We start from the raw sequence: 23,148 nt of genomic DNA on the forward strand, positions 1-23,148 counted from the left end.
TTCTATCGGGGCAAAAATCTTTATTCTGCGCCTGGGTCTCAGGACCGGCCCAAAAAGAATTTCGTGACCTGTTCCACGAGCATTGCATTCATTTCCATATTCTATGTATTTAGTGTTTACGTCTACTTCGTATCCGGTCGTTGTTCTGAATAGCTGACAAAGCCTGGCAGAGGCTGGCAGAGGCTGGCAAACTGGTAAATGAACTAGACGTTTGATATTGAACTCGCCGTTAACTCTTTTTCATTTGATGCTGCACAATACACCGTTACGGCAGCGAATAATTGAACAAAGAAAAAATAATATCTCGTTGAAGTTACCGACGTGGTAAAACGAGAGGCATATCGAGGTCTATGCTAAAGCTATACACGGAGACGCGAACAAAGTGAGCCATTAGAACTCGTTCTTACAAAATGAACTAAATTCTATCAACTTAACCATATCAACATAACAAATGTAACTTTTTATTTAACAAACAGGTTAAACTAAAGAGAGGTAAAAAGTCAGACACTTTTCTAAATCTCTACTGTATTTTAAACACGAGTATAAATCTAATTATCTGTAGCTATTATTTAGACATAGTATAACCTCATTGTTGTGTGTTTGTTTTTCTTGAGTTTTGGAATTACGATAATTATTTTAGTCACAATTCAACAACGCCCTCTATTAGTATAGATTAAGCAATATTGATTATTAATGAGGTTCGGTTTGATTGCCTAACAAACAGCTTTATTTATCGATAAAGTGGCGAAGGAACCGAAATGATTTGGATCGACTTTATTGCATTTAAATTCGGGGTGTAAAGAAATGGGTATCAACTTTAAGCGATCTGGTTTTTGTTGTTCCCTCGCGTTTCGAGAGTCGATCGGTTCTGAGAAGGCAACGGCGAAACCGCGAGGCCTTGCAGAGACTTATATTCCGGATCCCTTCCTCTCGTTTCTTCGTCTTTCTCGCGTCTTCTCTTCTCTTCCGTGTCCCCGGCCACCTCTTCGATTCCTTCGTACTTCTCCTCATCACTCTCCTCCCGGTTCATTTGTTTCTCTTGCTGCGCCTCCTTCTCTTTCTTAATTTCGCTCTTTGAGAACACAACGAGTCCTGGTTAAGGCCAATTCACACTGAATTAAGTCAAAACAATGTGGGGAATTCGAAGAATCATTATGGACTCTGTGTTTCAATGACTCGTTTAGTATAATATTTCTTCGACGAGTGGGTTCTTCAAGAGTCGCGTTTATGGTTGTTTCTTCTTATATTCTTCATCTGGAATTTGCGCTAAACTCGTCTCAAGACAATCTCGCCCCCTGTCATGGTTATGTTCAAGAAATTATTAGCGTCCTTTTTGTCAATATTAAAAGTAATTTTACACATATTAAATTATTTGTGAGAAATGAAATTGCAAATTTGAAGCGATTCTCGTTAAAATTGCACGAAATTATAGGTGAAACCGTGCCATCACTTCAATCAAATCCAACATAATATAATGTGTTAGCTCTGAGTGACAGTGGTATTAAATTGTTCGCAACTGCCTATGAATCGTAGCTTGAGGTATCCTTCACGAGAAGGTGGGACAATTTGTAAATATTTTCCTCGAGCTATTGCATTTTTAGTGGCTCAACAATTTTTAGGGATGATTACGTTGATACTAATGCGTCCTAATCTTGATGTACCATGTACAGGATATTCTGTTAACATTTTAACAAAACAATATTTTAGAAATGGTTTAAAACATTACTAATTAATTATGCACTTAAGAAATGTGATTTTTATGTTCATATTATATCGCCTCAAATTTTAATTTTATCGCTGCAATACTATCTACCTGGTCTTAAAGAGAAATCGAGTAAGTTCGAACTTGATCGTGGGCGAAGGTATGCTACAGAGGACCGTACACTCTGTTCAACGGCCTGAAAAATTTTCTACCGGCCCATCTCTTGCATAATACGTGGGACACCCATGACGACGGCTCCACGTTATTACGTGTTTATGGTGTACAGCGTCGATGAACGCGATTACTTTCTGGCACCTTTGAAAGTTATAAGATTCTTAAATAGGTAAGAACACTAGGTATTTACATCAATTTTACCATAACCGTTATCTATTATCCATATATTATGTCTTCGTTACTAACTTCTTCCATGAAGACATCCATGAAGACAGACATTAACTCTACTACGGTTTGTTTTCATAACAACCAGCCAGATAGATCTTTATTAATCAAAAAACTTAATAACAAGAGCATAACCTGAAACGAAGTGTAAGTCATAAACTCGCACTCTATATAAAAGTACAACATATTTACAAAAAGAAAAAGAAAAATGTATATATATATACACACACATATATATATATACATGTACGTATTGGTAGACGTTGTTCCAGCCAAACTCCACGGTGGGAAAGTATTCGCGAACAACGATGCAGACGCACCCTGAGGCGTGCACCGAGCGAGAGGTATTCACCAGGATTAAAATACGTTCTCACAAGCAATGCGCCTCTCTTTTGTTTTGAAAACATTGCCTTGCACTTTCCTCATTTACCGTAACATCCTATAACGAAATCACAGCGATCTCAAGGTCGTCGTAAATGTTATAAAATTTTGCTTTATTAGAAGTCAGCTTTAAGCCATTGACTAACTTTATATTAATTTTCACTTTCTAGATCTTAAACTCGTCGTTCCTATGGTAACATGTCACGTCCAATCCTCACACTTTACACCGTGTTCTTACACGTGTGTTCGACTGTCCGACAGTGTTCTTTATGTCTGACCACTTCCTCCGAGTCACAATGGTAGACGCAGTTTTATGAGTATTAAAAGATGCACGAGCTGTTTCTTGCGAGTAACACCTGTATTTGTACTGCACCAATGGGCTGAAGAGTAAAAGAACAGTAGTTAAATTGTACATTTCCTTATGGGTCAGTAATTATCGTTCAAAATGTTATCATTTGATACACTTCATTTGATACATGGAAACTTAAACATTAACATGCATAAGTTAGTTGACCATATATCTACGAATGTACGAATTATAGATGACAATATTTATATTATCAAACATTATGTTAGAATTTGTATTTCAAATATAATAGCGCGCATGATTTTTAAATGGATACCCGGTACGCAGAAGGGATATTCTTCCGCAAAACGGTTACATAACTATAATACATCTAGACGGTAGCCCTGGTAATTCTCTCGGGGACTGGAAAACGATCAGTAGTCGGCGTAAAACAAGGACATCCTTGTTCCGAACGTGACTTCGAGATTACTCGGTAGTGATTCTCCATGCTTTCCTTCGTTTTGCATGACAACTGTCTTTGCACAACAGGGAGTTTTCCATCCATGGAGAAAGAATCAAGGAAGTGTCTACTGCATTGAAATTCGAAATATATCATTTAAATTTTAAATGTTTGGGATTTAATTAAATAACCGCTAAATTTATTTGAAGAATGATATATATATATATCCTCTGTTCCAAGGTCGGTATGGCACCTTTTTTTATCCTTTTTATCATATTCAAGCAATTTTTTTTTACTACACATGTATGCTATCCTTATAGGAGAAATCGTTCATTAAGTGCCATTCATAAGTGTATGACGCAGTATATGATACGTCAAATCACAAATTCCATCTATCCTCAGTGTGCATGATGTTAAACTATAACTAACTCATTTTCATGTACATATTCATGTCATAGACACCATTTGTTCTAACGCGAATTTAAGAACTGCCATCTCTTATCGTCATGAATATCAATACATACCTACTCGATGTAGTATACTTTCTCGTTTAACACGTTCACGCTAGTGCTGCTATTTGTGTTCCTCGCCGTGGGGCGGCGCTCGTATTCATGTTCACAATAAATTTATAATATTGAATTGTTATGTTTTTAAATAAATCCTACTTTTTTCAATTAATATGCGTTAAATTTCTATTATTTAAATTTTCGACTGTATAGCCATTTTTTCTAGTTACTAAACGAACTACATTTTTGGTGGTAGGCACCGATGGAACATTCAAGTGTGAGCCACCGGTGGTGCACGCCGCCTGATAGGAGACTTGAGCGTGAGCCACCGGTGGTACGGCCGGCGTGAACGTGTTAATGTCTCGTGTTTGACGAACTCAAATTTGAGCGTATGTATGTATATACATTCAATCTGGTATATGTGTACTTGGTGAACTTTCAAACTTAATTTTTTCCGAAATAAAAGTCGAATAAATAAAAGTTATTTTAGGTTTCCGACATATTTTAGTACATAGAATATGCTTCTGTCGATTATTCAGTTCTGCTCAGGCCGGAATTAGCCAAATTCAAATATACATACATGACAAATTATTAAACTTACTTTTTTGAAGTATATAAACGTGTTATTCTACATATTTCACTCATTTTTGTGTGTAAAATAACCTTCTGCCCTATTGTACCACATATTGCTTCGTACCCTGTATATCCATATTTCAATCTCTTATCTTTCGGCCTCTATATACATCTATACATTAATGCCAAAATAAGGAAGGGTTTAACGAGAGAGCTTTCATCACAGCATCCACCATTCGATTATTTTTTCCATAGTCCTGAATGAATGTACGGGTGATGGAGGGCATATGTAGCTAAGGACGCACACAAAGTGATATAAGCGAACACATACTGGGACACATATAGGGACGGTCGTCGTTTGATTGCGTCCTCAGTGTACCATCTCCTCGTCCCGTGGCTCTCCTGTCCTTCCCTATCCTCGTCGAGCAACCGCGACCATATCTTTCCCCACTACGTTGCCAACAGCCCAGCACGAGAGCATGTTAGGGAGTAGGGAGTAGGGATCGTCCTCATGCGCAGGCCGCCGGCGATCCAGCCGGTACCTTTAGTTCAAATCTAAACGGTGACAGGTCGAGACGCCCGCGTGACTGTGCTCGATTTTGGGCGCGCGTCGCGACAAGACAAAAACCCGTAACGAATCTTGCTAAGTTTTGCATAATGGATAACCAGGCTGAAGGAGACTCGAGGATCGACCGATGAGAAAGAAACGCGCGTTCGATCGACAAGGACCGTATGTGCAAGACTTCTGGAATCGTTTTTGTTTTTCGGCTCCAACGATCGTTTCCGTTCTCCCCGTGTCGTGCTTTTTTCCTCTCCTGGACCTAGCTGCCTTGGCGACAACGCTTTTTTTCCCTTTGCTGCATTCAAGTAAACGCTCATTGCATTGTCGCGACGCGTGCGCCCAAACATTCTCTTCTCTATTTAACTAAAGACTCTGTAAGGAATAATGTTCTTTTGCACCGTCGTTCGTCGATAGTTCTCACGTGTCAATAAATCTGGTTTAACAAGACATCCATTATACAATAAGTACGTCACATCGCTGGTGAATAAATACGGAACTAAAAGAAAGAAGTGTATTGTTACTTTATGAAAATTAGACAAAAGGGAAGAGAGAGGGAGAGAGAGAAAGAGATAGTGTGTGTAATCAAGACGAAGCGAGATAGAAAGGCATACGAAGTTCTTATGTTTTCGCAAGTCTTGTGGCAGTCGTGTGCTGATCTTTATATATTGTAAATAGCAACGAGTCGTGAACGACTGATAGACAAAGTTCTATCAAACATTGAAAAAGCGATCGAACATGCTTTTCGCGTTAAAAATCGAACTGATTTAGTGGGGGGCCAGGGGTTCAATATTTACCAAAAATACACAAAATATTGACGATATATTAACGGAGAGTTTTGACGATGGTTTGTGTTGTCGGTACTGTGAGTAGTACGTAAAGTACTGAAGGAGAGGTAGAAAGGGAGATAGTATTGTTGAGAGGCTGTGGAGTTCGAGTTTTCGGGACTGGATCCGTCGAAAACCATTCAGAACCCTCTGACCGCGAGTTTTCTTGGAAGACTATCCGTGAGAATGGATGTAGTGTCGAGTGGACTGCTCATGCCAGCGAAGGTCGTGGATATTGCTACCTACCACTCGTCTTTTTATTCTCCGCCACCCACCGAAGCGTAAGTAACATATCATGTGCACATCAGTCTTTCTTCAGTGATTTACACGAACACATCATCCATCTTGATCGCGTGGTTGATTATCGTTATTCTTTAATATAACATTTCCTGGGATAATTTTGTAATTTTTAGTTGGACATTGTATTCAATTTCTTTAGCGATTATCTTTGATGATTATCATCCCTCTCGAATAATTTAATGAAAACGTGAGGCGTTTTGACATACAAACTATATACTTTTTTTGATATATTACGAAAAAACCTTTGATCAAATATAATTAATATTAGATTAACTAAGGATGAATACTTTATAATGCTTAAATATTCCAAAAAGACATATTATTTGACAAATTTTAGTATTTTTGTTAATTTGGTATTATTACGCGTGGCTGAACATTTTTTACTAAGAGTTGAGGTAGGTAATCAGAAAATGTGATTCTTCGACAACGTGCTGTCTTGAGTTTAGTAGCTATCCAGATTTTACTGCAATGTTATCTGCTTATTTAAATTCTCACCGGTCCTCGACTTTATCTCGTGCAAACTGTCAGCGCAACTAGACTCGATATTCAGGCGTTTTATCAAAACAAACGCATATAGCCAGTCTCTGGCTGGAAACGTGGAACATGTAACAAACATTCGAAAAATCTCGCAGCGGAACAACGGAAATCTCCATGTTAGCGTCGGTATCAAAGGATGCGGCTTTATCTTGGGATAGATTATAATGCCGCTGTACATGTGTATTCACTCCCTCGAGTGTGCTTCAAATAATGTTTATATTTACGTTTATAAAAACTACTATAAAATCAATAATCAAAGAAAAATGACTAGAAATCAATAATTGAAAACAAAATAAGTGAATAATTTTGGAAATGATAAATTAAGGTTAGAACATAATGATTAAATCACGAATGTTTATGTATTTATGAGAAATAAAAGACAAAATGTATGGATAAATGTATGCAAAAATGTATAAGATATTGTAATGTTTTTGTTATAATATTTAAATTATAAATATAAGCCACTACCTAGGGTCCATTTTTTAATTTATTTTTATAAAAATATGTATTTGCATAAACACTCACACTTTAATTCTCTCATAGTCTGAGATATTCGTTATTTCTCTTTATTGAAAAAGTGAAACTTTGTACAATTTAAACTTTGACATGAATCTACCTAACCTCAAACTATTTTCGAAATTAAAAAATCAAATCTATTACCTTGAATATGGCAAAGAATATCTGTCAATTGTGACAAAAAGTTTTCACATTTATCCATTGTACGTAAAAATCGTTTAAAATGAAGTTTTTGGGAAATATTTTTGAAGAATAATAGAACGTCTTTAAAAAATTTTTTCGTAGATTCACATCGACCGTAGTTCCATCCATGATTACGAATGCGTTAGAGAAGACAGACGGACGGCATTTTCTAAAAGTCACCCAGTAGGTTGAGAATGCCGAATAGCTAGGACGGGGAGGGGGGAGGAGAAGAGACAAACAGAGAGAGAGGCAGGCCGAAAGGAAAAGCATCAGGCATGCTGGAAGGAACCTCCGACTATCCCTCGTGTTGTTGCCTAGCAGATATCCCACTTTAGGCTCGTTTATCGCTCGAAGCCAGAGGGAAAAAGGCCAGGGTTCTGTATTGGGGCCCAGGGTCTGCTTTCGTAAAATAGCGCGCGCATATACAGGTCTACAGCCGGAGCGACTTGTTCTCGACTAAAGGAGATTTAAACCCGGTTTCAGATCGAACCCGTTGAGAATTCTCCGGTCGTTTATTTCGTTTGTTGACGGACGGGTTTGCGTCTTCGTCCTTTAACCGAGGGTCCAGCGTATTAACCATTTTCTGAATTGGCATAATAGCCAACCCTGACCGCCTTTCGATACGTGTTTCTCATTGTTCCCATGTTAAATAAGCTAATGATTTGCTAATTTTTCCACTAAATAATTTTTTTAACTAAAAATCTTCTAACAATAACATTTTGGCACTAAGATTACACTTCATGCAATAATAAAATGGTAAAGAAAAAGAAAGAAAGAACAGTTTGCTTGATGCAAAGAATTCAATACCTGGGCTCCGATGCACGGCACGAAATGTAGGCTGAAAAAAGAAAAGTAAAAAAGCTACGAAATTGAAGAAGTATATCTGGTAAATCAAGATTCCAGGCCCGTTGAAAACGCGAAATCACGTTTGGCAAAAGGAAGAAGGAAAGAGTAAAAAGAAAGAGCCGAGGTGATCGAAGGATGAGAAACAAGGCACAAAGGTTCGTTGAATTTTGAAAAGTTCGCACTTGGGCGCGATCCTGGGAAGGGAAGGATCGCGTCGAAAGCGTGAAACGCGGAAACTATGAGTTACAACGAGGAGAACATCATACTAGACGCAAGACGCACGTGATTACTTCGTGAATGATCCGCTGTGCGCGCTGCTTGGTGATGGAGTGGGGACGAAACAGAAAGATACGTACACGGATGTATCTGTTCAGAGAGAAGGACGTATGGCTTGGGTCAACGAGAGATTGCCAAAGTTGAGACGAATCCACGTGTAGGTTGTACGAGATAAACGGAACGTGTTTCAGCGGTAACTTTTGTCCGGAAACCGACTCGAGGCGTTTCGTGGAAATCCGTCGTCTGATCTTAGACACTGTTTTATTCTCTTTCTGGAGGCAGCAGGATGCTACTTGCACAGACAGAATAGGACAGGAAACGCGTGATTGGGTTTCTTAGCAATGTCTTGAATTTATGGATTGCTAAGAAACTACAGTGCTAGAGGAAAGCTTGCAAAAGCGTTTAAATTAGGAAAAGATACCATGTTTCATGATTTATATTGATTGATAAGCAATATAGTCATAATAGTACAACAAACTAATGGTATGTAATTGTATTAATGATATAGATAGAATATTGTTATCGAGAATTATAACGAATTTGAACAGATAAAGATAGATTTGTTTTTAGCGCGTCGCTTTCGTCGCGTGTGGTACTTCCTAAAAAAACGAATCTACCGACGCGTGAGGTTACCTCGGTGCAACCAGGGTGCATAGTAAACTTAGAATACGATCCTCGCGGATCGATCTAATTTTAGATGAGATTCAAGCGGGTTTTACGACAACAAATTCCTAGAATTCGTGACAACGTCTCGGGTACCTCGTATCTGTGCATAAAATCTCCGCTAGATCGCGCCGGTGGTCATTTAAATTCGTAACGGAGGAGTGTTCTTTTAGATGACAATTAAATAACCGTTTAAGCAGCTGTGCTTCTTTTTAAAGCTTCTGGCGGACAATATTGTAAGGCAACGACATAAGAAATACGTATAACAAGAAAAAGATAGAGGAAGACAATGAAAAAAAGGAAAGAGGGAGATGGAAAGAGATCTGAAAAGATGTCAAGTAACAAATTTCTCGAAGGGATTCCAGTTCTGCTGACGAGATTCGCGACTGGGCCTCTTGAGGAAGTCCCCCCAGGAGAAAGAACAATCTTTTTCTCCGTCTCTCTCTCTCTTTTTTGACTGCCTACAGCCCGTTCTCTTCTCCTCATTCGTATCATTATTTTCGATGTTGGGTTTGGTACACTCGTTCAAGGGTCGACGTCGTCGTCGATCGTCAGGAGGGTATACACACAAGAGCGAGCCTGATTTCCAGCATCTGCTCCAGTCAAGAAAGACCGCAGTCTGGAACGACTTTGGCCTAGCAAAGGCTTTTGCATGCGCGCCTTCTCGTCTGCGACGCGACGCCTTCTTATATTCTATTGAGTCTTCCAAAAGCACCGGAGCATATGTTTTCGAATTGTTCTCAACCGAGGGACAGCCAAATGATAGACTGACGCCGCTTTCGTTCACCCGGTGACATGATGAATTCTAATGATCCCCTCTTGCCCTCGAATATTCCCTTCAATCATTGTGCCGCCGTTTTATTTTAATTTTTCCTTTATTAATGCTTGTCTGTCTATATTACATCATATGCATTTTTCATTCGATTCGATGATCCACTCGACTACGCGTTAGGTTATGCGTTTAAGCTTTTGATTGAATTGGAATCGTGGCTCGATAGGTTAGATTAGTTTATACAGATACAAAAGCGTAGGAATCATTTCTTAAAATATTACTTTGAAATCATATAACAGATTTGATATTTAAACAAATGTAAAAATCTATAATTTTGAATTATGTTTGTGTTATGTCACAAACTTCCTACGTTATAAAGGGAAAGAATTTCACTCAAATATTAATAAATCATAACTTACTCGATGTTGTCATTCCGAGCTAGCACTATCGGTCGATAACCAAGTCTAGACTCGAAAGTTTACCGCGTGCCGCGTAGTCAATTCCACGCGCGTCAGGGTCGATCTTTCGACTCGATACAGTGGCGTAGGATCGGCTCGGGGTAGATAAAATCGAGATTCGTGCTCCGGCCCTCTAATACTCTAATCAGTCGGCATTAGCAAGGTGCGCATGGATGAACCATGAGGTTGATTCTCCGCGATATGCAGCCTCGATTCCCACGGTGGAATTAAAGATTCACGAGGAGAAAATACCCATCGCACTTGTCATGGGAACGAGCACCGGGTGGCTCGTTGCTCGATTTACAATTGGTTGTTGTACACGGGGTAAGGCGTGTGGTGGTGCACGACGCGCACCTCCCGAGCCGGGGGGATGAAGCTCGCTACTGAGGGGATTTCCCCCTTTTTTCTTCTCCCTCTTTCATTTTTTCTTCTTTTTTCTCTCCTTTTTTTAATACCAATACATCCCTAGGGGCACGGGAATTTCTCTCGCCTATCTTGCTATAGCGCATGTTTCTGAACTAAAAGTGACATATGCGCGTTTCGGGGTTAGCTTAGTCGGTCATATCCCGAGGAGGATGTTAAGGAAATGATATATTGTTAATTATGGGTGCATTTGTGTCATTGAATTACTATTTTATATTATGCATCTTCACAATTTTTAAACTAAGAATTTTGTAAATTGAGAATCTAAATTTTGAATACTGAAAATTTTTTAATTTTTAGAACTGAAAATTTTTTAATTTTTGGAACTGAAAATTTAATTTAGAATGTAATCAATCAACGTCGAATCTCTCATCCGCAATGGATTGAAATTTTCTAGTTTGATTGTAGAATCTTCCGCTACTAACCTAACCTGGACACATCGGCCTTAAATGCAGAAAAGTATCGACATTATTCGAGGAATAACATAGGAAGCAGAGGGAAGACTAAAAATCCGTGTGTTCGATTGACGATTTAGTTACAGTGAAGCTCTTTGACGCGTTCAAACACGTGCATCTTCATATACACGTGCATTCACATGTATGCGTCATAGAAGCGGGTGCGCATGCTCGGGGAGAGTTCTATTGGGGGGAAGTTTGGCAATGCGAGGGCATCAAGGCAGGTGGTAGCCAGATGTCTCTCATAAGGACTTTTACCCTGATGTCGTTGCCTGCCTCGTTTGCTCCTATATACATACGTACATACATGTACACGAATATTTACGTGAGTATGTGATAGGTATATACCTATCCATGCACCCTATGCGCGGGGAACGTATTCGAACCGGCGAACAAATTCGAATATACATATATATATATCTGGTTCTCTTTCACGGAATGAATCGTACAAGTAACTGTGTATGTAGTAGCTTTCTGACTTGTTTCGAGATTCATTTATATAAGTGCGTGTGTGGTCCGTCGGTAAAGTTCAAATACAAAGCTTAGAAGAAAATTTGACAACATTCTGCCGCGTCTAATTGGAACGGAAGTTTTATCTCTTTACGATGGAATTTTTATTACAAGCTTAGGAACCAAATACATAACAGGCTGTTTCGTTGAAACAGCTATCTTTGTTACTCCTTTTGGCGAACACAAGGTGGCGGGTCGAGCGCCGTGTACGGCTCGAGCTGTCATTAATCCATACTTTCGAAACGTGTTGCCAAGTAGTACAAGTTATCATTGGGCTCGCCATCAGTGGAACAATCACAGGTGTATTCGTACGATTTCTCATTCGCTTTCTAATTCGTCAGCTATCACAAAATTTGATATTTCTAAATAGTCTAACCTGACGTTAGGAATCAAGTTTCTCGATCGTCATCTATATGATTTATCTTGATAAAGGATTGGAACTTTGTTAGTTTCCTTTTTCTACCTACTATTCTGTTGGAATTTCTCCGACCGGTTCGCGGAGGAACGAAGATTCCGAAACGCGTTGACCTTGATCTTGACTCGTCTTCCTCATCCTCCTCGCTTATGGTCGTCCTCATTCAATCTTTTTTCGTCTTATCACCTTGTCGTGCTCGAGACAGATTCCCTTAATGCCATTCATGAATCAAGCAACCACAAGTCGTGTCTAGATGCCGATTGAAAGTGTACTGTACATGGTTCATTGAATAACTCACCACAGCACCGACGTAACAGCCTCGTGGCATCGAATCCTTGATTATCCACGGATTACACGGTATTTTCTACCGTTTGAGAATTCTTCATGAATCATCGTAGTACTACGTTTTATAGATAGTTTCTTAGCAACTAATATTTCTCATGACACATGGTATTAATATCAAAATCAAATTAATTCGACCAAACAAACCAAATAAAGAATTCTGCAATACGGAGCAGGGATAGCCTCAAATATCTCTATTAAAAGAATTATTATTAACAAAAATTATCTAATTTACTATATGTTCCGAAGCAAAAAATAAATATACTATCGCATAAAATCACGTAAAACCAACGATGACCAGTACTAGGATTAGAACAATATATTTCATAATATAAGCAATATAAGTCACTACATATATATATATATATATATATATATATATATATATATATATATATATATATATATATATATATATATATATATATATATATATATATATATATATATATATATAGATACAAATACATTAACATAGACTGCGTGATCAGGTAAGAATGTGTACAAGGAAAAGGAACAGTGGAAATCGTAAGATGGCGGTAAAAGTAGAGTACGTCCCGACAGGCAATTTGTCATGATCACCTGTCCCGCTGATGATAGAACAGCGCGCTCATAGGATCCCGTAAGACGGCGCACCGGTCTACTTGGAAATTCCGCATATTTTACCAGGGCGTTCCCTTTCATCGGTGGCTCCGCGGCACGAGAGGCTTTTTAAACGCACAAATTGAGGAACGCGCGAGTACATCATGTGTTGGTCGGCCTGTGTGGCGAGGGGGTGGGTCGTGGGGGTAGCAGCTGACGGCCAGGGTCCAATGGATCCCTTGCACCTGGTCTGTAACTTTGGAAAATTGACGACAGAATCAATTGTGCCGGCAACCGCGTCGCACGCGACCAAATGGGGCCCCGGATGATAACGGTTGTATTGACCCTTACTCTTGACCCGTTACCCACGGAGGAACGGTGCGCTCTCCAGATAACACTTTTCGAATTTGTCCGCTTGAGGGATAGCATCCGGTGCGTCAATTCACTAAGGATCAAGCAGTTTAATACATAATACATAAAAGCTTATATTAGCTGCAATTTATAATATAAACATTTTGATTGTAGATTACTTTATACTATGAAATGTATATATAATATTATTGAAATATGTAAGAAGATACACATTACATACTGCTTTTGGCAAGGGATTTAAAGTTCGCATATTATAATGATAGGTATATTATGGAAATCTAAAATAATTTCCATAATTTAAAAGACAAGAGATTTGAGATACAAAAGAGATTTATATTATAATGCTATAAATATTTCAATTTCTTTAAATTTCATTGTAGAATGTATAGAGGTATGGTACCGAAACAGATATTCAATTTTTTAAGTTTCTTTCCATAATCAAATATTAAGAAGTAGAATCTAATAATATAAGATAAAGTGAACATTTTGAATGAAATGTTGCCTTAACACATAGTTGGCCCTTAATTGGTTAACGAGTCACGCAGCGTCTAAGTTGAGTTTATATAATGCCGTGCGGAGGGAAGAGATATGTAATCTTGCGTAAAAGAAGAAAAATTATCTGAGATTAACCACTTTTACTACAGCACTGTGGGTGCTATATAATGTACTGCTGTCATAAAGAATATGTGAACTGCGGAAAATATTGTAAATGAAACAAAATGTTGAGTGGTTATAATTACTTTTAGTATTTATATAGTGAGCGCTTGTGATTGGTTATAATCAATCACAATAATCACAATAATAGTTAAATATAGCCATCTGCATTATCAAAAAGGTTAAAAGGATCATTACGATAAAAAATTCTATTCGTAAATATCTCCCAGAAAGTAGATGAGGTAGAATTGACTATTAGACTATTAGAAGAATTTTTTTCTAAAGAATTTTGAAATGAGACGTGTAGCTCTTTGGAAGAACAATAATCCGAACGTTGACCTCTCCAGTTTGGTACACAATCCTCCATTATCGCTGCAGTAGGTCCGCCATCTACAAACGTATATCTGTCATGATATTTTCAGAACGTTACATTACGCATACCTTTTTTTCATATCTCTCCAAGCTCTGATACGTTTCTCGACCAGGCGATATGATCTCGGAAGGATACGTACAAAACGAGGCAAAAAGGCGTTATAGGTCTGCTGTCTGGCTTTTTCCGACGAACCATGACCATGGGACACACAAATAGTGGACATTACTTAGGAAGGGACATCGGCTGGTTCGCGCAATAACCTTATTGTTGCGTGACGAGCAACAGGCGGACGGAAAGAAGGAAGGTGAAAGAAAGAAAAAGGAAGATCGCTAGCCTTAGGGCTGCTCGTTGCAAACGATGGGGTAAAAGAGGGGAGACGAGAATATGGCAGACAACTCGCAAGGAAGTGGTCAAAAAGAGGGGAAAGTTCGGAACTTCGGCAGATGTCCATAGTCGCGGTGTGCGTAGCCACCATGGGTTTCTTTTTTCTCTCCCTTTCTCACGAGACGCTCGATTTTCGTCGTGAAACTCGAAAATTCGAAGAGGGGGAAATGAACGTATAATCGCGTATCCACGATGCAATATCGTTCGGTGAATAGCTTCGTTAACCCTCTTCTTACCGCGTTCTGTTGGGTCAATAGGTATTTATTATCTGAAATTCACCAAGATTTACCTCGTTGCCTTAGTAACACCCTGTTTCTTTGATGAGCCGATCGATGTAATGAGAAATACACTAAGTTGGGACGATATTTACCGTAAGTCGGTATCTGTCACAAACATGATTTGTGGACAGTAAAGTATTGTTGGGTGTAAATGATTTAATATTTGTTAAATTCTTAAGTACTGAATAGTTTTGTTTTGCCCTCTATATCTAACAAGTAATTTCATAAATCTTATATGGTTAGAACAGTCTTAGAATAGTCTTCTGTAGTTGGAAGTAAATATTGAAATTAAAAGTATTCTCTATCTTAAGATTCAATATCCTCTAACAGAAACTATAATTTTCCATAATATTCTTGTTAGATATTATTGATGCTAATAATTAACCAAATTAGTAAAAGTTTTAAGTCTACATATCTTAAGATTAGGAAACAACACATGTGAAAGTATAAATCTTAATGAAGATTAATACCAGATAATAATTATCGAATTTCATTGGAATAATTGTCATTGAGATCATACACAGCACTTTAGTCATATAGCGTCCGAAGTCCTAGACAAAGGGGACAGCTGTGGCACAGCACCTGCTTGTGTCGCCACCTTTCAAGTAAACGCTAAGTGTGAGAGCTTGTTCATTCATTTCGCCTCGCAACTAACAGCACGGCGCTTTCTTGTCGCCGAGGTTGAACCAGCCGATTGGAAATTTTGACCGGACGTCCTCGACCTCCGACAGTAGTTTCGCATGCTGATTTGGGGAGAGAAGGGAGCGTAGCAACCGATACGTTCAATTCCCTTGACAGCTAAACTTGAAAGAAACGGGGGGAGGAGAGATGGGCTTGACTCTTGTATTCTCAATTCGTGCGAATTTCTAAAACAAAACATTTTTACATAAATGTATCATTACAAACGTATTGAAGTAGAATTATTCATTAGAGTTTACCGGAGTTAAAATATTGCCAGTCTTCTATTTAATTTGTTTCATCAAAATAATCTGAGGTCTCTTGAAGAATTGAACTAATATTATCAGTGAAATCTTATAAATTACGAGTGCTAATATTATTGTGCGTACCAATAAGAAATTTGACAATAAGTGTTGTTTTACACAGATTAATTCTACAAATTATAAAACAGTTGATAATACTACTCGATGTGAAATTTTGGCGCTATATAGTAGATGTTTATAATCTACAATTTGGCACTTGCTATTATTACTAATAACATTATTAGTTGGTAAATTATCATGCAATGAAACCCACTTAATTTTTCTTCTTTGTTTTTTCATTTTTCTTTGCATCATAATTTGAGCGTCCTGTAGAAGTTTTAGCGGTTAGGTCAGGAAATTAGAATTACCCTTTTGACCAAACAGGAAGTGAGAAGCACCGAGGTAAGAGGATAGGAAGATATAAAATCCGGCGTGATCCGCTAGCGTATTACCCTTCTCTTTCCTGTGTCACCACGACTTATTCCTATCTTCCTTTTGCGTTCTCATTCGCACCCTGTCCTCTCGCGTGTTCCCTTCAAATTTTGCTCTCTCTCTCTCTCTCTCTCTCTCTCTCTCTCTCCCTCTTTCTCTCTGTTCCCTCTCTATCACCCCATTTACTCCACGTATGGAGTTAGTGTCCTAAATTGATTAATGAGTGTCTCGGTCGAGTCGTTTCGCTTGTCCCTTGTTTCCATCACGAGTGTCACGTGTTAGGTAAAATCGTGATGATTTTATCAGTTATTCTTCGCCTGTCCACGTGCCCTTTCTTCGACTTATCACCCCCGCATCTTTTTTCAGCGTTCCGTCTGCTTCCGTTTCCTTTTTTTACACTATTTTTGGCCACTTTATCTACCAATCTTTTTACCAAAATTCCACATTTGGATTACATAAATAAAATAAAGATAGAAATGGGAAGAAATAGATTCTACAATTAATTAGGACCGACTACAAAAATTAAAATGGTATGATTATCAGTGCCATCAAATTTTAAGTACTCAGTTTCGTCACTATATTACATATGCTTCGTGCTTGATTGCTTTACAAGTTAAATCAATTTGATGACCGATCTCATCCTACATCGTTTTTCGCAATCGTCATCAATAAAAAGACGTTAGATGTCTGTTCCGTATAAATATTCATGACAGCGGTTATTTTTGTAATTTATTCGCGATACTTTCGACGTGGTGAGGCGTGAAGGGAATCACACCACCATCATTCAGGGTTAACAAACATCGTGCGTTCGCACAGTGCTGATTCTTTCTATCTATATAACCTTTCTCGGCTATCGCGCCGTGGTGTACATATACATACATATGTATATACGATGTGCGCACATATTTTCGCGGATCGTGAGAATGCCGGAGGAAGTCCTGCGTCTAGCCACGTGTCTCGGGATTTAAACTCAAGGATATCCGCGACCGTTAGAACTTCCACGAAGGCGAAAGCCTTTACATAACGCGAGTGAAAAAAAAGGAGAAGGAACGAATACCGATCGTCTCCGACTGTGTATTTGCGATTCCCATCGATATTTCTGTCCTTTTTTTTCGCGCGTCACGACTAAGTATGTAGTAAAGAGTTGGTCGCGAAAGCTGGACCAAGAGATATCGGAACGTGGCAAAATATAGTGTGTTCTCTTTTTTAACAATCTTCCTGTCTCCTTCTTTTGTTTATTCTATCTCATTCGCTAATTTATTCTTTCTTCCCCATTCTGAAAATTTTTTCACTGATGGCATAAATTTTTTGACAAATTGAATAATGATAATTGTTCACATTTTTGTTCTTTTGGCATATTTCGTTTATTAAAGTATTTTAATAATTGTGTGTTGTGGAAAAATAATTCATGTGTTTCGTACATTTATGACGTGTTGGTTCACACGTGACGACATGTATCAGGTGCACGTGGTTCGCACCGTCTCCTCCATTCTTACTTTCAAATTTGAATGAAGTCCAGTCGAATACCGGACAGACGTTCCACCATTCTGCGCACGTTCTGCCTCCGCTCCAGACTCTCGTTTAGTCATACAAAGTAGAAAGTGAAAAGGAGGATGCACAAAAATGCGATTCGTGCATTCCGTTCTTGTATTCTGAGGATTTGTTTTCATGGAAATTCTATTGCACCCGAAAAAAGGGTTGTTCAATTGTTCTATGTGATTGTTATTGTAACTGCGCATGCGCACCAGAAATATTATTCTATTATAATATATAAAATTCTACCCATGTATATATTTAAATATATTTTGTGTTTAATATTAGTTGTGTTTTTTAACATTGTTAATAGCTATTTTTCGTAGAAATGACATTTAAGAGTCTGTCAACTTATGAATTCAAATATGGCTGGTATCAGCTTGACTGTGTATCTAGCAAATTCTCATGGAAGACACGTTGCGAAGAGATATACCGCGATTAGACACCTCGACATGTCATGGAAGTCTATGACATTCTAGGCATTGAAATTCATCGCCTGTAAGTCGGTGAATTTTTCTATTTATTGCATTCTTTTCTATAACAAATATTATTATCTATAGTCAATTTATTACTATGATAATATTATTCAAATTTTGGGAAACCACTTTTGCGTGTGCAACTATATATAAATATTACTAATCTTACACAAATCACAATTACGAACGAATATATTCCCTTACGATTTGCAATAATATAATCTTGACAGAAATGGTGTCTAACCTCCAAAATCCTGTCTATAAATTTGAATGACGAGGCTTTAAATTTTAAAAGCTCTGTTAAAAGAAGGTATATAAAAGTCAATATGGTTGCTCAATCAACCCTGTCACGTGCAAGTCGAGCGACAAATCACCGGCAAGTATTTGTTTGCATAGTTTCACGAATTTTGCAGTGTTCACTTTTTTTAAGCGACACGTCCTGTATGCAGGAGACATTCCACCTGAACGGCGGCACTCCCCTTTCAGTTCCTAGCATTCCCTCGTGAGTGAACGCTTCATAACGTATTCCCGACTTGTCTACAGCCGGGAACGTAAACATATGTGCACCTGCAGAAAGTCATCGTATTCAGACAGCGAAGATTGCATTGCTAGGCTCCGCCAATTAAAAGCTCAATTACAGAGTGTATCAGTTGCGTTTTATACGAATTTCTCTCACCGACGTGAAAACAGCTGCGAAGATGAAGACGCGCGTTTCCTGTAGCACGGTTGCCACGTGCTTGCCTGAGTAAATATGCGCATGCGTGTTCCATGGTATCGGTCTTTTAAGGCCAGGAAACAACTGGAAGGGATAAAAAGAGGAATTTCTATTGGTTATATTCAAGATTTTATTGGTTGTTAAATAGACGTTTAATCGAGACGAGAACGAATTATCAGATTATTTATCTCAATAAGGATTAATATTGCGCTAAGGTAACATTTTATTTTCAGATTTTCAACTTTTCAAACTTTCGAACTTTTAAATTTTGAGATCTTCAGATTTTCGGATTTTCAGATCTTCAAATTCGGTGCGTATTGTGAATTTACGTGGAATAATGTTTCGCTTACATATTTTGTACGCATTATTTCACTGCCCTTAATGGCTTAATGAAATGTAAACTAGTGACGCCTGATTTACCGCTGACTTTCATGAGACTTATATACATAAGTACTTTCATTTCCTTATCTCGATACCTACTTCGGTGATGGATGAAGGATTCCAAGAAGTTTCACTGGGATAGCGATCGTTGCTTTCGTTGTTGGACATCGATACGACACGAAAAGAAAACATGCTATAATAACAAAATGATCGTTTTCAAAACACACTTGTGTACACATACTAGTACAAATTACAAATGTAAAGATAAAAGGGGCATGTCGTAAACCTTCCATCGGCGAAATATTTTTGAATTCATGATAAGTGAAGCCTAATAGAGTATAAGCAAATTTAGTGATTCTCTTTTCATGCTCTTCGGTACTTTTTCACCCTAGTGCGCTCGCCCCTTTCTTTCTGTCTCACCAACAAGCAGCTGCGCGTACCGAGAGAAGAAGGTGGCTATGTGATGTGTGTATGCATGTATGTATGTATCTGGCAATGAAGTACTTACAATGGAAGGTTATGGAACGATAGCGCTTGTAGGATGCCACAAGTATACGCGTCATATAAACATATGCGAAACGCAGATGGTTGGTGAACCTTATCGTTGTCATTATTTTCCGCCCTAAGCCTACAGAGATACCCCTCGGCTCTATATTGCTTCTTAGTTGATCGAAATAAAGATTACCAAATAATAGTAAAATATATGTCAATTATTAAATAGTAGTAAATAATAATAAAAAAATAGTAACATCCATTATTAGTAAATATTATAATCAATCACGATGAGTCAATCAAAATTTGTTAATTAAGGATTCAAGGGTAACTGGTAATTTCCGGCGCTGGAATTCTACTTTTACCATATCGCTGTAATAGGCAGCAATTATTTCTTGCCGTTGTGCTTCCATCAATTAGTGAGTTTGTTATATTATAATTAAATTTCGAAAGACGAGTCTAATTTGCAAATTTAACGCTGAGATTATAGAAAAAAACTTCAGCTGTTAGCTTATCGGTTGGATTAATGGCTTTTTGATTTGTTTCGGTAGTATAAAGGTTATGATATTTTAGCACTAATAAGGATGATGGCACATCTTTTGATACATGGGAACGTAGAATGAATTCGTCACGTATAATTGATGTGAAAATGAAAATTAGGAGTAGTTATAGTTATTAATATTTATTATATTTATCATTATATAACTTTAGTTACACTTTCTTTATTTTAATAAATCTTTGATAAAGATATTTTCTAAACTAATAGGATTCCAATTAAAACTTGTTTTAAATTCTTGATTCCCATAAAATATATAGTGATTCCACTTTTTATTATTATGTATCCAGCAATGTCAAGTGTAATAGGTCTGTTTAAAATATTGGAGATCATATTACATCATTTTCTGCACGTTGATTCGAAATAATTGTGTCAGAACAATGACCAACGGTTCGGTATAGTGAACTTTTGTGCTCGGTTTCGCTCGGGCGCCGCTGCGGCGTCTTTGCAGCGTATTCTGACGGAACAAAGGGGTTAAACGAGCGCCGTTTGGTAAAGCCTCGCACGATATAGCTGCGTGCAGCGGAAATGCCGGTCGTGGCCTGCCTGAAACAGTAAACATAACAAGCATTCGGACCGTTGCGTTTGATTTCTCTATGTGGAGGAGTACATAACGTTATATACATACGTGTGTGTTTCATCTCGAGCTGACCAGTTATCGTCGTCAAATTACGTCATCCGGCAAACATAGACTCCACAGTGGCTGGAATGTAAATACGTTGGTATAACGTGCAGCCAACTGTTGGCTAATTGCACTTGACGATGGATTATTGTGTAATATCAGCTCTGTTGCCTTTCCACAAATGTGAAACTTTCTACACATTAGTCAAAGAGGCTCCTTTTGAAGTCATTTTACTACTGATGAAGTCATATGGCACTATTATTTTCTTAGAAAAATGAGCAAGGAATTAAACAAATACAACGGAGATTATTAGATTAGTAATTAAATATTAGACAAAATCTTTGAGATAGAATCTTTCTCTCTATAATCGTTTTTTAAGAGTTTGAAGTAATAAAAATTAATAACCAAAAGTGTTTTCTTAAAATACTTCTGATTGGCTGGAACGAATACCATTAAATTCAAAATAAGGAACATCCTGTAAAAAATTGAGGTTAAAAGAGTTTTGATTGATGAAATTATTGCAGATGACCTTGACAGATACAGTAGACTCTTTCATCTGTAATAAAGTTATATATATCTACTGTATGTGTAAGTTACTTCCGGGTAGAGTGGGACGCTCTTTCAGCTTTCTATCATGAAAAGATACATAAAAGAAAAACATTTATGTAAATAATAAATACAAACTGAATAAGAAGGAAATAGAATGACAAATTAAGTAAAAAAATGGGTGATTCTGTCCTTTTTAAGTTTTACCAAGAGCCTTTCGTAAAGAGAAGAAATTAAGGAATAGTGTGAGAGGGGGACGGGAATGAATAACGATCATTTGCGGAAGAAGTAGACAGGAAATCCTTGAAGATGATGAAGGAACAAACCATTTGTAACCGCAAAAACTGACACTGGCCAGACTGTGGTCAAGATTGCCTCTTGGTTGGCGGTTTTAGGAAAGGGTGAAGAACAAAGGGGTGGTGAGTACGCGATAGTTCCTTCGACAAAGAAGAGGAAGAAGCGCGCGCAGGATGGATGGTCAGCCATCCATGATTTCCCGTCTTCGCCTTTGTACGGACAAAAAAAAAAATAGCTATATCCGTTACACGTTCGCACGTTCGATCTTTTCGCGAATTTTTACATCCCTCTTGAACCACATTCATCTTCAAATTGGGTTGTATTGTAAAAAAAGAGATTTCGTAACGTCAGTGTGAAAATTTTTGTTGAAGAAAGATTTCTTATGTATCACTTCCTAGTTTCAATATTTTTATAAAATATTAATCAAAAATAGATTTTGGCTTTAACATATTGTTACACGTTTTGCACTTTTATTTCTCTAAGAAATGAAATAAATGAAATGACAATTATTAGAAAGGCATTTGTGGCCATTCCAGATTAAAATCAATACATTTGTAAATTTTAATTTTAAGTTTAATAAATATATATTTGGAAAAATTTTTCTTGAAGTGTAAACATTATTGTAAATCAAACTTCAATATATTCTGATATACCTTCAATTACGGATTTCAGGTTTATGATTTTTAAGTTACTGAAAGACAACGTTCTTTTTGTTTCTGTAGATCGCGCTCTGGTTACGATTCTAGTAGTGGTGGAGAGTCTGACAACGAGTACAATGTCATTGCTTGTCGTGGAGCCAGCAATCAGTCCCAGAATCCAAACACAACAAATGCGAGCAGTAATGGTCAAGGAAAACACATAAACAAAGGAAGGTGGACCAAAGAGGAGGTAATCAATCAGAAATTCCATGTTACATATTCTGAAACATTTAAATTTGAATTTTTTGTGTACTTCTATAACTATATATACACAATACTCGCATCTTTAACTCAAATGTTGCAAACTTTTTCATTGTAAACACTGTTAAAAAAAAAAATAGGAAAAAAGATTAGTGATTTTGTTTACTTCTAAAATTATAAATATGAT

At 37.6% G+C, this 23,148-nt stretch overlaps 1 protein-coding gene and 1 long non-coding RNA gene across 4 annotated transcripts in view; one reads left to right on the top strand and one right to left on the bottom strand.

The window, feature by feature from the left end:
* LOC122569357 (transcriptional activator Myb) overlaps positions 1-23,148 on the top strand; it is a 41,217-nt gene that overhangs the window by 8,247 nt on the left and 9,822 nt on the right. Inside the window, exons 1-2 of one of the 3 annotated variants that reach the window (XM_043730277.1) lie at positions 4,748-5,974; positions 22,785-22,950. In XM_043730277.1, coding sequence (XP_043586212.1) covers positions 5,880-5,974; positions 22,785-22,950 — 261 coding nt within the window. In that variant the 5' untranslated portion in view covers positions 4,748-5,879. Of the gene's footprint in view, positions 1-4,747; positions 5,975-22,784; positions 22,951-23,148 lie in introns of those variants that run through there. The other 2 variants (XM_043730275.1, XM_043730276.1) reach the window with 2 other exon arrangements.
* On the bottom strand, positions 666-8,389 carry LOC122569369. Its single transcript, XR_006317433.1, has 5 exons — positions 8,037-8,389; positions 2,629-2,862; positions 2,123-2,540; positions 1,814-2,017; positions 666-1,676 (listed from the first exon to the last, which is right to left on the bottom strand). It is a non-coding gene; the product is annotated as an uncharacterized LOC122569369 (long non-coding RNA).

Source organism: Bombus pyrosoma, linkage group LG7 (genome assembly GCF_014825855.1).
Source record: "Bombus pyrosoma isolate SC7728 linkage group LG7, ASM1482585v1, whole genome shotgun sequence".
NCBI classification, from domain to species: domain Eukaryota; kingdom Metazoa; phylum Arthropoda; class Insecta; order Hymenoptera; family Apidae; genus Bombus; species Bombus pyrosoma.